At 35.2% G+C, this 16,339-nt stretch overlaps 1 protein-coding gene across 12 annotated transcripts in view; it reads left to right on the top strand.

Moving 5' to 3' along the window:
* The window catches only part of RBPJ (recombination signal binding protein for immunoglobulin kappa J region), a 143,775-nt gene extending 128,032 nt beyond the window's left edge, over positions 1-15,743 (top strand). For all 12 annotated transcript variants that reach the window (XM_046940616.1, XM_420752.8, XM_046940620.1 and 9 more), the window contains 8 exons: positions 2,588-2,753; positions 4,322-4,496; positions 5,964-6,101; positions 6,313-6,425; positions 7,647-7,787; positions 10,556-10,711; positions 11,342-11,445; positions 11,562-15,743. In XM_046940616.1, the coding sequence (XP_046796572.1) occupies positions 2,588-2,753; positions 4,322-4,496; positions 5,964-6,101; positions 6,313-6,425; positions 7,647-7,787; positions 10,556-10,711; positions 11,342-11,445; positions 11,562-11,877 (1,309 nt within the window). In that variant the 3' untranslated portion in view covers positions 11,878-15,743. The remainder of the gene's footprint in view (positions 1-2,587; positions 2,754-4,321; positions 4,497-5,963; positions 6,102-6,312; positions 6,426-7,646; positions 7,788-10,555; positions 10,712-11,341; positions 11,446-11,561) is intronic.
* The last annotated feature ends 596 nt before the right edge of the window (positions 15,744-16,339 follow it).

Raw genomic sequence — 16,339 nt, 5'->3', positions numbered from 1 at the left:
GGAATATACATTATGTTGGTTCTGTACAGTAAACACCTTACACTTTGATACTTTACTGTGACTTTAGCCATTGTCATTGCGCACTCTCCCTTGCAAATGTAAATTCTCTTAAGATTGTCTTTCCTATCTGGTGGATAAGTGTTTGAGAGAAATTAGATTATGTAGTCTGTACTGATCTAATTTATGAAACGAGTGTAGGTGAAAAGTAAGAAATGCATTACTGGTTCAGAGATCAAAATTTTGTAGTAGGAAGGGAAATAGTTGGCTAGTGTGCAAGAGGTGTCCATGAGGATATTAAGTATGCCCTGCAGTGCCGGTCAGCACTGTCACTAAGAAAGCTGGAACAGATGTCAGGTAGCAAAAAATAAGAAAAAGACTTATAAGAAGCTAAAAAAAGTGGTGTATGTTATATGCTGTTTAATAATAAATATCTATTACTACTTACCGTTTCTGTTTGAGGTAGTTTTCATCTTCTGTGCTTACAGCAGTGAAGTAATGCATTCTGATGTCAGATAACTATAAATTCCTGCTTCATGAGTGGTTTTCTGAAATTATTGTCTTGTGCAAATTACTGTAGAAGAGTTGCATTTTACTTTTGAGCTAGTTTGTTGCGTAGTTTTTCAGGTTCATAAGTCCTCAGGAAACATCTGTTTTGCAAATTGGCAAGTTGCTACCTGTTGTGTTGGTTCCATGTTCTGCATATTCAATTGGAAGGAAAAAAAAAGTCCCAGAGCCTTCATCTGGCCCATAGTTACCTCCAGAGAATCAAATGCAAATAGTTAACACTGATGCAGTAAGCACATGAAAAAATATTGTTTGGTGAACTTTCAGTAGTTCACTTCTATAAACAGATTTCCATTAACTCATAATTCCTTGGTTAATTTTATATTCCATTTATATCCTTGACAACAGTGTGAAGGCAATAAAAGGAACAAATAATTGTTATGGTACATCTCTGGTGAAATGGATTATCATAATAGAGGAAATACATCATTTGGTTCTGAATTAAGTTGGAAAAGCAATCTGTGTGAGCAGTTCCACTAATGAATTTAATGGATTTTTCAAACATGCAGATTTTTTTTGACCTCGTATAGAGGTCTACTTTCTACAAATTCCATTTTGCAGGCAGTCTTTTTTTCAAACCAGAGAAAGTGTTATGGTTTGAAAGATTTTCTTAGATATTTAAGCCATATGGTATATTACTATATAATCATTTTTGATGTGTTTTAAAAAGAGTGATAAGTTGAAGTGCCAAATAAACTAGCAGTGAAAATTTTTCAGGATAGTTTAATGTTTGCCTGCAGGAGTCTATTTTTGCTGGTTATCATAGCCACTGACATTTTGAATTGCAGTGTACCTTTAAAAGTTATTTTTTGTTTTATGAACAAGGAATAAATATTGACCGTGTGCCCTAACTGAAACGATTACCAATCTTTGCATTGACTTGTATAGATTTTTACTATTTATGTTTTTATTATGACTGTTAAGTCAGGATTTTGGTTTCCTCTTTTTAGCAGTCGGTTATTTAAAAAAGCATCTTATGTCTTTGAAAGATAATTGTGTGAAGGACTGAAGTGATGAAGTTGATTAAATTTAGTTTTCAAACTAAAGCTGATTTATGCTAATTCAAGCTTACATTGTGTTTAAAGAATTTATCCACAAGTTCAGTTTTCCAGAGCACATTTTCAAAACGTTGTACCTACTTACAGCAATGAAGTAGGAGATGTCACTGAATGTCAGAATTGCCAAATTAAGTACTACACTTGAATGTGAAATAAATGAAATACCAAACTTCTTCAGTTTTCCTTTCCCTTGAGGCCTCTTTAGCTTTCTTACAACTGTGGTATGCTAATTGTTCTGCTTTTTCAACTTTGATTTTAACTAAACAAAGTTAAAAACAATGCACCTGTTGATTAAACAAAAACCAAAAGCACTTAAGGTTGGCCTTTTAAGAATTTGCAGAAACTTCAAGACCAATACATGGCATTATAATGCTTTTCTTTTCAAGCTTTTGCTTTAAAATAGCATCTAGAATGACTGCTAAAGAATAAATCATATCATTACTGCTGAAGGCACCTGATTCATTTATGAAAAGAAAATAAATTTGTGTTTAAACAGAATAGACTCCCTCCTTTTCCTTTGCTAATGATGAAAGCCTACATATTTAAAAATTGCACTTGCTAGTGTTTCAGTAAGTTACTTGGTGGTACTGCTGTTTCTTAATCATGTTGATTACAAAAGCAAAACATTGTCATCACTTGGAGGACCTTTCTGCTTTCTTTAAGAGAATCACCTTTTTGTGAGGGTAAAAAATGTTTTTGTTTTATAGGGATGGAGATTGTTTCCTGTTTCCTTGAAGTGGAAAGATGCTTGGTGACAGGGCATCTGATGCTGTTTCTCCTTGCTTTTTCTCTATTTTTGATTTGCATTTTAGAAAATCTGAAAGGCAAATGAAAAGCATGCATATATAAAGTGCAGTGAAAATGCAAATTGATTGAGAAAGCTTTGGATCTACAACAGTTTGAATGCTTGTTTTTATTTTTTCCTTAAAAATTGGGTGTAATCTCATAATGTTTTTCATCTTCAGGTTCTTTTGTCCCCCTCCGTGTGTGTATCTTATGGGCAGTGGATGGAAGAAAAAAAAAGAGCAAATGGAACGGGATGGTTGCACTGAGCAAGAGTCACAGCCTTGCGCCTTCATTGGAATAGGAAACAGTGACCAAGAAATGCAGCAACTGAACTTGGAAGGAAAGGTAGAAGTGTAATAATGCATTAGGATTACCACCAAGGGTGTTATAACTACACGATGCCTTTCAGGGCATGCACTGACTCACTGTAACTTCAGTTATTCTGTAGCAGATACTACATGAGTTGTTTAAAAAAAAAAAGCCTCAAAGATGCACAGGATGATGGAGTCAGTGGATGTGGTTTGTGGAATTATAGCATGGTACTAACTCTTCATCTGTAGGGTTGTCACTCAGTCAGTTCTCTTAAGTTATTTGGTAGGCCTCGGTGGTTAACTGAAGTAAGGTTGCTTGCCAAAACTCCTTGTCTGTCTCACTGGTTTGCACGACTGAATAATATCAAGGAAGCATCTGAACAACATCTGTTGCTGAAGTGGTCTTTAAGTTCCTTTACATAAAAATACATTTTAAGTGCAGCTTTATATGTGTAGTACAGTTTTTGTACAGTAATATAAATTCCTACCAGGTTTTTTTTAACATGATTGTGGTGACTTAAACTACTGGAGTAAGTCTGGTAGCATGTAAGTGCTCATTTTAACTGGTTGTCTAATTATGCGATATTATATAGCTGATTACTAGAATTTTATTTGTAGCACAGTCTCCTTAGAAATGTTTCATGTGTTACTGCATGTGTGTTGATTTTTTTCCAAATATACAGTAGAATCCATCTGAATTCCATATTGTGTCTACTCTTCATGTTGCTGCCATGGAAGGTCGAGGTCACCAATCTAGGTCACCACAGATCATATTATTTGGTTTTGAACAGATTCTTTGAAAGGTTCTGAAAACTGACTTGTTACTTCCATGAGCAATTACTAGCGGAGGGATTTTTCACAAAATACATCCCATGTGTGCCTTATAGCTTAAGCACATGGTTTCACAGAATCCTACTACAGGTTGTATGGCTTTAAAGATTTTTAGTATAACTTCTCGTAAGCATGTTTGTTAGACCAAGGTGGACACTGCTTTTGTATATACTTGTTTCTTAAGACGAAGGATAGTAAAAGTTCTTCTTGAGGTCTTTAATCTCTTCTTGTCACCTAGCTTAAGCATTTAGCTCTTCGTAACTTTCCACTGTTTTCAAAACCCAATCCGCTCCAATGCTTTCAAGGAAAGATTGGTTTAATGTTTTGGTGGTGATGGTGGTGTTTTGTTTTTTTTTTCTTTTCTTTTTTTTTTTTGCACTAGCAGTTTCTTGTGCACATATGCTATACTGACTTTATAGCTGTACTTGAAAGTAACTTTTAGTAGTGCTCTTACCCTCTTGGATGTGGCTTTGATACAGCTACAGTCTCTAATCACCTGCTTTCCACTCTTAGTAAGGAGTTAAAGTACTGAAATAAGATGCTGTACTTCACAAAGCTAAAAAGTAGTCTATAGATGATTTCTATATGGAAGGATTCCATACGTGCTAGAAAAAAAAAGTCAAGTGTGTTGTCGTTAGTGGGGAAGAGAGGAGAAAGCGGTTTTTGATCTGCTTGAGAAACTGGTACACCATTTTCATTCACAATTACATATGGAGTTTCTTTTTTCAAATTAGCTCAGTACAAAAAGCAATAATATGTTTTTACCCACAGAATTATTGCACTGCCAAAACGTTATACATATCAGATTCAGACAAGAGAAAGCACTTCATGCTATCAGTAAAAATGTTCTATGGCAATAGTGATGACATCGGTGTGTTCCTCAGTAAACGAATCAAAGTCATCTCCAAGCCTTCTAAAAAGAAGCAGTCACTGAAAAATGCAGACTGTAAGTATTTTATGGTTCTTTTCTTAAGGTAGTGATTTTGTTTCCTCTTAATTTTTAATGTATTCTGAGATGTGACTACAATATAAAATATTAGATTTTCATTAATATTTTAATTTTAATATTATACACAGCAATATATTTAAAAATGGTTCAGTATTGATTATGCTTTCTAGTTTTATGCAGTCACAAGTATTTAGTAAATACAAAAGATCCACCCAAAACTTTTATTCTAGGGAGTAAATCCTTGTAAGCAAATGCATAAAGAATGCTCTGTCTCAGCTTTCTAAGCTGTTGAATCTCTTAAGCTGCCTTGATCTGGTGCTTAGGATGCTTTGATCAGTAGTGAAGAGATAACTTTTAGGTTCTGGTAAGAGTAGTGCCATGTTTCCCACACTGTACCTCTTCATGTCACAGCCACCTTCTTTCTGTCTCATGCCATTTTTATATTATTTTTAATATATTTTGCATGGTCACTTTTAAATAATTGGTTAAGAAATCTGTGTGATGATATTTCACCCAGATTTATTTGCTTACCCTGTTTTTAACTGAAGATATCTCTGGTGCTATTGGGAGCATTTTTACTTTTTCTCCGAAGTTTTTGCCTGCATACCACTGGAGCACCTCAAGAGATGCCGTTACTTTTTTGTTGTTGTTTGTTTTTTTTCTCTTCACTAATGCTTTAAAGGGCTCTTCCATCTGTATTGGGCTGGAACCCATTCACCTATGGAATGTGGATCTCGGGGCTGCTAGCTTGCCACATGAATAAAGGCGGTCTGTTGCTGTGCAGTTTACGCCCGTGGGCTCAGAGTATGCGCTGTTGACTTTGTATTCAGACAGATAGTTTTGATGGACAGTGAATATGAGCTAAGCATTCTTCAGTAGTGATTATTAACAGTAGAAGAAACATGCCTGTTTTGATGACAAAGTGATAGTAGCTGAATGTTTTTAGTGGAGCAGACTTAGCCTTTCACCCTCTTGAGTCATGAGAAAGTTCAGATCTGAGAAAATTTCAAGTTGAATGGTTACAATTTTATATATTTATCTGTTTTCATTTCAATTGGTTGTGATATTTAAGAGTAATTTTTCTTTATACATCAAATGCAGTGACCACTGAGAATAGTCTTAAATATTCTCAAGGGTTAGCTAATGCTTCTGTTCATATAGTCAGTTATCTGAAAGCTGTGAATGGAGAATTTTCAGCTGGCAAGCACTGGGCCATTTGGCCAAGTGAAGAGTGAACTAGCATGCCTTTGGAGAACAGCCTCTATATGTTTCCCACTTATAATTTTGTAACTATTTTTGGTCTGTCACAAATATAAGTATCATATAATTCAATCAATAATTGAGAATTATTTGTTGATTTCCAATATTCATTGGCTTATCGTATTGTATTTGTGACTTCTTACTTTTCTTTGTAATAATAACAAAGTAATTTTATAATCTGAAGTCTGTATGTATTCCTTGCAGTATGTATTGCATCAGGGACAAAAGTGGCACTATTTAATAGACTTCGATCCCAAACAGTTAGCACCAGATATTTGCACGTAGAAGGCGGTAATTTCCATGCCAGTTCACAACAGTGGGGAGCATTTTACATTCACCTCTGTAAGTAAAAACAAAGGAATATATATTTTTAACTTCCCTCCCTCCATCCCCACAAAAAAGTCCTGTGTTTTTCTTCCTTATTAATTGCCCGAGTACAGATTTGTTTTGTTACTGAGTTTATATTTGATGTAGTAGTGTGGTATTAAGTGTTCCTCCTACTGAGAAAATCATTTATTTAAACAAATAATGTGGAACTTCCTTTTTCATGCAGTGGATGATGATGAATCGGAAGGAGAAGAATTCACAGTGAGAGATGGCTACATTCATTATGGGCAGACTGTCAAACTTGTATGCTCCGTTACTGGCATGGCACTCCCAAGACTGGTAACGTTTAATTTCTCCACTGTTATAGTTAACTTGTATATGGCTGCTTAGAGTAATTGCATAATTGGATTTTTACTGTTTACAATTTTGGCTTTATATGTTTCCTTTTTCATATAAAATGTGTATTACTAAATTACATTCATTTCAATAAGAGCATATTTTTATCTTTATATCTGCAGATTAATTCTATAAGTAAAGAACAGGTTGTAAATTACGCACAAGGAACTTTTCTAAATTCAAACCTACCAAAGTAGTTTAATCTGCAAGCTGTCATTAAAAAAGAAAATGTAGGTCTACTTTAAAAACAGTGATGTAGGTTCCACTGTAGCAAAATACTTTATTCGTTATTCAACATCAATACTTAAAGGCTTTGTGACCAGTAGGACAACTTCATTTGTTGACTTCAGCCTAGATTTAAAAGTATTGTACTGATTTGAAACTAGAAGATTGTTAGCTAAGAAATCTTTGAGCACTATGGCTGCCGCTTCTGCTGATGTTGCATAACATGAAATATTAAACTTCTTTTTTCTAGGAGTTGAGATAAAATTCCAATATTTCAACCTATTTCCACTGCCTGTAAGGGAATAATTTAATTTTTAAAAATAAATAATACTCGGAATTAAGTTAACATGTATTTTTTGTTCTGAACTGTCAGTTTGTCTGTAACAGTTGTTCTTTCCAGTTGGTCATAAAATATTACTTAAAGGTAACTGTTACGATAACCTGTGATTGTTGTATTTGTGGTATTATGCTTAAGGCCATCTGAATACCTTTAGAGTAGATCCTTATTTTTCAGCTGTTTTGATTCAGCAGCCAATCTGCCATAGGATGTAATTGATGTTATCAGTGCTGGAAGCATGTGCTTCTGTAGAAGGCTACTGATAATTGACCTACTGCTCTTTCATGTCAAGAAACAAACCAAAGTAGATTTTGCTGAAGCCTGTTTTTTTTTTCTTGCCGCTGGAATGGGGAAAAAGGTGAAATATATATGCATGCAGTGTTTTGAAGGAGTAGTACTGATTGTAACTGGAATACTGTGTCCTTGATGCAAAATTATTAGGAATTATGAATCTAATATTATTAAAACAGGAGTCTTGAAAACTTGAAAATTATCATCTTTCACTTGCTGTACTTGACAACACATACATAATCTTCAGTGTAATCTTCAATGTAGTGAAGTACAGAAATTCTCCTAAATGTGCATACAACTTTCATTCACAGATAATTCGAAAAGTAGATAAACAAACAGCATTATTGGATGCAGATGATCCGGTATCGCAGCTCCATAAATGTGCATTTTACCTTAAAGACACTGAGAGAATGTATTTGTGCCTTTCCCAGGAGAGAATAATCCAATTTCAAGTGAGTTGTTTAAACTTATTTTGATAGATGAAAAGCATGGTTGCAGACTTTTCCCAAATATTTACAAATACGTATGAATGTCGGTTTTGCAGTTGATTTTGAATATTTCTTTTGAAAAAATCAGCAAATAGAGTTCATTGTAGTCTTTCATGCTGCACTTAGCAGTGTTGAATTGTCTTCCTCTTGCTTAAGGGTAAATAATAGAGTAAAGCCACAGAAATTCGATTTGTCAGTAAAGAACATACTCATCTCTCTTCAGTAATTTTTCTCCAGCAGGTGAAGAAAACTATCCCCAGTGAGCTACTTTAATGGGAATCAACTCCAGTGGATAGTTCCCAAAAAAAAAAAAAAAAAAAAAAAGAGAATAGCTTGCATTTTGCTTTGACATCTCATAACATGCTAGCAGGCTGCTTTAGTCTCGTGTGTTAGTGTGCTTTTAGCAGACATATACTGTGGTAATTTCAGACAGAATAGCAGGAGTGGTAATTAGATTTAATCCCAATCGGGTATTGCAACATCTCTTTAAAAATCCAGGGCTACTCAAATAGTAAAGGGTATGGAGAGAGAATGCTGAATTCCAGAAAGACCAACAAACTTGGTCAAGACTCAGAAATTTCTTAGAACAGTTCTAGTTTCCAGAGGAAGAAAGGTAGAAGCAGGCAAGTGGAAAGCTACTGTTTTTAAGTATTTCCCTTAATTTAAGGGAAGGGGCAAGAAAGATTGGTAAAATCTCAGGTGATTTCTGTCTTGAACTGTGATAGTGGAAAGAATGTGAGAAGCTTTGTTCATATTTCAGGAAACATTCATGGCCTAGAGGTCAGAAGTGGACAAGATCTGTTGCTTCTTCCACTGGCAGATAGCAGAGATATCTATCAATGTATTTTCTCATAAAGCAGAATGGGTCTTCGCCAGGAAGAAAAGAAAGCAGTGAAACAGAAATTGCATTGTCTCAGAGTCAGCCTTGCTGTTTGTTTGATCTTTTTCAAACTGCTTTGTGGGAAGAGCTGAATGAACTAGGAACTCCTGCTACTTCGACAGCTGCTGGAAATGTCTGTGGAACTGCAGGATCAGACTTAACACTCTTCAGTTTACCTGATACTTGCAGAGCCCAGTCTGAAAAGAGATCCAAACTTTCCACATGGCAGGGTGAAAGGACACCCCACTCTTCTGAATTTTTATTCTACTTGCTGAATAAAATCTGTTAACGTGGACATCAGACTGTAATCACTTCTTGGTAACTGGAATCATGACAAAATATAAAGTCTTTCTGCCAGTGTCAGGAAGGACATCCCATTTTATCTGTTTCTTCCCTTGGACCAGAAGACCAAGATTGGGGAAGAAAGCACATGTGCCATCTTTCAGTGAATACTGACTGCTGAATCTAGTTTCTGAAGTAGGATTCTAGCCAGTCTGTCCTCACTTTGAGGAAGATGCAGGCCTGGATGCGCTACTCCAATCCACTGCACTTGTTTTGACAGTATCCAAATTTCTTGTAGTAAGGGATGTTGAGGTCTACATCCCTGACTCTGTCTTCTAGTATCATTCTGTTGTCATAGTTCATCAGTTTGATTTCTTTTGACTTGTGTTTACTGGTCCTTGGGGAATACTCTCTTTTATCTGTTAAAGTTTAAGAAAGTAAGGAAGAACCCGAAGGTAAACTGTTCTACATGAAAGCAACAAAGGTGAATGTTTCCCTCTAATAGAATTAGTCTTTCAGTGATTTCTGTGACAAGGGGGGTAATGTGTTCCTGAAATGATTTTTTTTTAGCATAGCAGGGCTGCCAGAATAAGTTCTGTGGCATTTTTCTTTCCACTTTGAGTCAGGTGTTTAGCAGAACCGATGGAGCCAGTCAAGGATCTTGTACAGGCTCATTCACTTCTGATGTCTCTGTTTTTGTTTGTTAGGAGTTAAAGCATGTCTGTCCTTTCATGTCAACAGGGAAATATCCTTTGTCAAAATACTATACAACAGTTTCTCTTTTGAAGTTGGGCTAGTAATTTATAAGCTTCATATGCTTCTAATAAAAATATCAGTTGGGTCTTGAGCTGGGAAAGCTCAGTAGTTACTGTCTTTGCCGTGTATCTGTCTTGCAAGCTATTTTCAGTGGTTTTTAATCTGATCATATCAGAATAAGGAATCTGTCTGAATTCAGCTTTGATCCTGACTTCATTTCAACTGGGCAAGTTGTGTTAGATTTGTGAAGTTTACCTAATATTTTTTTGAGAGTGAAGTAATATAACTGGAAGGTTGTATACAGGGATGCCCCTAAAACTTTATGTAAGCAGGCATAATTTAGGTATTAAAAGTTTTCTAGTTTGTTTCCTGTCTATGATTAACCTATGCACAATTTCCTTATTGATTGCAAAATAATGGAATTTTTCAGAGAGGGCTTTTGCTGCCATAAGGAAACAGTACACGAAGATGTAAAACACTAATGATATGCGGTTTACAAAGAGATAGCAAAAGTTTCTAGCTAATTTGCAGGGTTTTCATTTCAGCTTCTTCCATGTCTTTGCACAAACATTAGAATATTAGGTTGTTTTTCCATCATTTTGTAGATAAAGAACAAGTTTTAAATAAGTAAGTCTTGGTGCTTGGCCAGGTATAATTCATAAAATGAAAAATATTCAGTGCATTTTGTTGGAGATGAAAGATGGAGAAACTTGTAATGAGAATAGAAAATATTGTTACTGACTGAGATGCTTTTTAGCTCCGTGACTGTCAAACAGTTCTACAGATCAGACTTAAAACTTACTTTCTTTTTAAGGCCACTCCATGCCCAAAAGAACCAAATAAAGAAATGATTAATGATGGAGCTTCTTGGACAATCATTAGCACAGATAAAGCAGAGTACACATTTTATGAGGGGATGGGACCGGTCCATGCTCCAGTGACACCTGTGCCTGTTGTAGAAAGTCTTCAAGTAAGTGACGTATTTGTTTGTTTATTTTCATAAACTCTCTCACATAAGATTATTCATTTTAAATTTAAATTTTATTTTACTTTTGTGGGCTACTCTAGGGGAAGATTCCTACCAGCTTTACATAAGATAATTATGTTGCAATAATTTTTCTCAGCTGCATTTCAGAATATCATATCTATCACATGTATACTATTAATATTGGTCACATGAATAATAATAATATTGTTCTGTACTTTGAGAATTTTACTTTTTAAAATACTATTGTGGTGATATCTTTAGGACTTTTACTTCTCTTTTGGTTATTTAGAAAAGTGTTTTGACTCTTGAAATAGCCATTTACACGTCAAACAGTACCAGGCTGAAACCATACTAAGAAAATGAGCTATCTGCTCTTGAAAAATTTAAAGCTCTCCTAGTGTTGTCTGGAAGATGTTGTACTTTGGTAGTATCTTTTTGGGTTTACTTCTTTTTACAGTTCACTTGTGTAGGTCTGTTTATTTCATCCAACTGATATTGGTGGCATTGTTTACAGTTCATATATGGACTACAAAGTATTTTTTTAGGGTATTTTTGTTCTTAATGTGTTTTTTTTTTGTGGGTTTTTTCATTTATATTCATCCCCTCATCCAGTTGAATGGCGGCGGGGATGTAGCAATGTTGGAACTTACAGGACAGAATTTCACTCCAAATTTACGTGTCTGGTTTGGGGATGTGGAAGCCGAAACCATGTACAGGTATGGCGTTTCCTACTACTTTTATGATCGTTACAATTTACGGGATGTTTTGCATAGTGTATGCTCATTCTTTAAGCTTAAGTTTTGTTTACTAAGTTGACTCTCCTGTTTTCCAGATGTGCAGAGAGCATGCTATGCGTTGTTCCAGATATTTCTGCATTTCGAGAGGGTTGGAGGTGGGTCCGTCAACCAGTCCAAGTTCCAGTAACTTTGGTCCGTAACGATGGCATAATTTACTCCACCAGCCTTACCTTTACATACACACCGGAACCAGGGCCACGACCACACTGCAGTGCTGCTGGAGCAATCCTCAGAGCCAACTCAAGCCTCATGGCTTCCAGTGAAACAAATGCAAACAGCGAGGGAAGTTACACAAATGTCAGCCCAAATCCAACCAACGTCACATCATCTACAGCAACTGTAGTTTCCTAACTACTGTTGTTTGTTTGGACTTTAACTGACTTTTAAGTGCTACATTCAAGAGAACTGAACAATTTTTGTGGTTTCGTGGGAAAACACCTTTCCATTTTAGGTGATATTATTTTGAACCTGGTTACCTGCAAGTGCTAATCTTAAATATAGAAGCCACAATAAAAAAACAAAACAAAAACAAACAAACATCCAAACATAAGAACTTTATTGGAAGTCTATTTTTCAGCTGTTTTTTTTTTAATGGGCAAGAAATGAAAATGTGGCTGGGATACATGTTGAGCAAACTAGAAAACATGAACACAACATAGTTTTTATGGACCAAGGAACTTGTATAAGCTTTAGTATAAAAGGTACATTTTCACCATACCTTTTTTGTATCACAACATATAGTACACTTTTGTTACCAAATAGTTTATATTTTTTTTTCTCTGAGCTTTTGCTCTGAAGTGTATTCAGGTTCCAAGCCTGACCATGCTTGTATAATCTAATTACCATACTCTTCCAGTTTTAAAAAAAGTATATATATTTTTGGTCTGTGGCTGGAACTGTTCCTTTTTTTAAACTGAAGTCTTGTGACTTTTTATGAACTGAAATTGTTTTTATTTCAGCAAGTAGAACCTTGTAAAGGCCAGCATATTTTTTTTAAGATTATATGAAGTCTGTGCAAAAGCTTTAAAAAATGCCTCTGCCTTGCCTGCAATACATGCAATGTATGTTAACTTTAGTGCTCTGTTTTCAGTCATTGTTAATAGTTATTTCTGTTTTCCTTTTTTTTGAATATATATTTATAGTGATAATTCATGAGGTTCTAACATTACATGAGTTTCGTTTTTTCTAAAGGTGACGTCTCAAGCAGTCATATGAATGATTGTTCATGTCACAGGCATACGTTGGTGTTTTTGAAGGGTTGTTACTGGGTTACTCTCCCTCTTCCTTTCACAGTCATATTGCATCTGAAAATGTTTCAGAATCTGTTCAGGTTTTTCTATTCTTGTACATAATTTGTATTAAGTGTAAGTTAAATGTTTTATTTCGAAAGTGGAATGTTCCCAATAACTTCATTTGGCAGCATGTCTTCTGTCTTGTTGGCATGTAACTAAAATATCATGAGAAGTATATGCTACAAATGAGATTGGTAGGTGATGCCCTTCATGGCTAAGAATCACAAAAAGCATGTTTTTCTTCATACTGTTCGGTAAATTAGGCCAGACTTAAGTGTAACACTTGCATTGAGAACGTGCTTTCATTGTGAAGTGATCATACCATAATAACTGAAGTAAATTTTATTACTTAGGAATGGGCAAATAGAAAATCATAAAAGCACTATGAAGATGTCAACTCCTCCCATCCTTATTTCCTATGGGTTTCTCTTTCCCTGCCAACAGCTTGTGCAACATTCAAGTCTTCTCTCCATCATAAATTTAAGGCTCATTTGCACTTTGACTTTGTTGGTCGTTGTGTTTGTTTTTCATTTTGACTTTGCTGTGTTTTAGCTCTCCTTGCAGACCTGCCTGCTTCATCTGTAATTGAAAATATATCCCACTAGTTCATTCATAGTCACAGAACTAGACATAGAATTGTAGGACAAGTTCTGATAGCGTGATCTTGAAAAGCCAAAATATGAATTTTATGGTTTGTTCAGCCTTTTTTTCTTCCCTGAAGCATGAGCCACAACTGCTGTGTAAATGTGAACCTGTGGCTTCCTACACTGCATTGCTTTCAAGCTTACCTGTTGACCATTTTCATAGGGTTTTTATTTCTGACCACTTACTCCAGTTCCGGCACCCACCAACATTTTAAAGCATTTTTGCTGCACCATATTTGTGTACTCTGACGCTCCATTTTACTTGTTTGTTTTAGTGCTCCACTGTACATGTGAGAACAATGTGGTTAAAAATGGAAATTGGTTATAAAGCATATTTAGATAATAGTTGAAATCAGTGCCACTGTCCTTCTGAAACGTGCTTGTATCCTACCACAGGCCTTCATATTTGCTCTGCTGTATTATGAAACAGACTCCCATGACATAGTCACAATGCTGGTCCTTAGCACTAGTGGATACTGCCTCACCTCATCTCTGTTTCAGTGACCAAGGGCAGAATTCATTGTGGCCTTATCTCTGTTTTAAACTGTTTACTGGCATTTACTTGCAGATCTGTTTACTTGCGTATATGCTATAAAACTTCATGTTAGTCGTCTTGTGGCAGGAATCATTTCACAGTGTTTTTGTTTGAAGCACATAAGTATCTTACAGTACTGTTTAATTCAGAAGCCACAGATTTTCATCGCTAATTAGACTGAGAATTGAAGTGGTATATATATATTGAATTTAGAAGGATATTCAAGAACAAACCATGATATACACACAATAGGCAAACCATAACGAGTCTTTTGTCCTTCAAAGGATACTTTAAATAGCATTTCAGAACTTGACACCTGCTTTTATACTCATTATTTTAAAAATTTTTACATGTAAATGCAATACTTTTTATATTCAGTTTATTTGCAATAATTTTGCCCAATAGATATATTATATTCCTTGACTTGTAAAGAACCTAACGACCTAGCCTTATTTCTGCTGTTCTACACACTACAGCCATCTGGGTGAAAAACAGATTACTAAGTTGTGCTTACAAGACCATTTAAAACCCCTTTTTTCCTTTGGGCTTGTGGCACCATTTTTGCCAGTAGTTACTTTGTAGTACAGAAATGGTCTTCCAAGTCCTTACTGTTGTTCAGATGTCCTGTTGTTCAGATATATTATCTTCCTGAACATTTTCCTGTGGGGTGTTACTGTTACATTTATTGGCCTTGTGAGCTGTTAACCAATTTTCATGATATTAACAATATCTCAACATTTTGATACAAGTACTTTTAGAATGTTTCAGTATGAAACAATTATAATTGTTCAAGTCTAGCTGTTAAGTCTGCTGTTAATTCTGTATACATAGAAACTGAGTCTGTGTTCAGAATGTTGTTATAGTTCCAACTGTAGGATGAAAAAGCAAATTATGTGCTCAGATTTAGCTCTGCCTTTTCTTGTTTTCTTTTGTTTGGAACTGCATTTCAGAATTCAACACTAGCATAGTCTTTAATAACCTGCTGCTGATGTTTTTCTTTCCTAATTATTTGCCCCGAGGGCATCCCACAATTGTGTTAGTAGTTATATTCTGTACTTCTTTTCATTGCACAGACTTGTAAGATCAGAATGGTTACCTGAAAGACAGTTGTAAATCTGTGGATTCCCGTATACAAAATATTAACGCCAAGTGAAAAAGAGTACCTATTGGAAGTAAACTACCCACTTTACATTAAATGACTCCATAGAGGTGTCCATCCTGAAACTAGATGCTCTTCAATTATTAACCATGTTATTTACTTTATTTCAAAAGCAGCTGTGTTTATGAGTACTGAACAAATGTGTATACTTGCCTGTGCCAGACTTTTGACTTTGTTTTCAAGCACTGTACTGTGGGATTGAGTGGCAGCTTTGTTAGAAGAAGTATATTAGGGTTTCTACTTAACCCTTTTAAGACTGAACCATTTCTTTCCTTTAGAGTTTATAAAGGAGCAGTTCTAACTTCATAAATGTTCTTTGTTCAACATTGCATTTGCCCCATATGGAGGTGCTATGCTAATATCATTTAAAAAAATAATAATCCTGTAGCATGTATATACATTCAGTCTTAAAAGGGTTATTTTTACAAACTGTGCACCTGTAAAGTTTCTTAGCAATAAGGTAGAAAAAATGAGCAAGTTTTTACCATAATTTTGTAGAGTGAACTGCTCAGTTCCATATTTCATCAAGAAAAAAACCCTGCAATATGGGCAGTTTTGAGGTTTAAATAAAAGTGAAATGTAAACCACGTAAGTGTTTTTTGTCAATTGTACTGTGTGTGTATATGTGCATATAATATCAGGCTGCATTTTTTCTACAAGGCTAACGATAAAATGCCATGTTACTATTGATGTGACAAACCTAATTGAACATCTGTATGATGATTCCGTCAAAAAGTAGCTATGATTGATCACCTGTTGAACCTTTGCCACGTTTTTGTGGGCCTTTTTTCCAATTTTGACTAAGGAGTGTGTTTGTTTCGGGGTTTCTTGTTGCAAAGGAACAGTGAGGTCATCCGTGGAACCAGAACGACGCAAAAGAAGACCAAGCCCAGGAGTGGAAAAGTCATCAGTAGTTGTGAGGCTATGCACACTGGACTCCACTTAAACGGGATATGGAATGTCCACCCAAAAAGCTGGCTTCCAAATCTGAGTCTGTTTCGTTATGGCTTGTATAATTGCTGGAGTTAGATAAGAAACTGTTTTTTTTTTTTCCAATAATGTAACAAAACAAAAGTTCACTTTTTTATATTATTTATTAAATAAGAAAAAAAAGAACTGTGTTTAATTGTTTAGCAACTTTATTATTACAATTAGCATTGATCTGATTTATTTTCATCCTTTT

Source organism: Gallus gallus, chromosome 4 (assembly GCF_016699485.2).
Source record: "Gallus gallus isolate bGalGal1 chromosome 4, bGalGal1.mat.broiler.GRCg7b, whole genome shotgun sequence".
NCBI classification, from domain to species: domain Eukaryota; kingdom Metazoa; phylum Chordata; class Aves; order Galliformes; family Phasianidae; genus Gallus; species Gallus gallus.
Note: the sequence above shows the minus strand (reverse complement) of the source record. Positions and strands in the feature narration are given on the sequence as shown.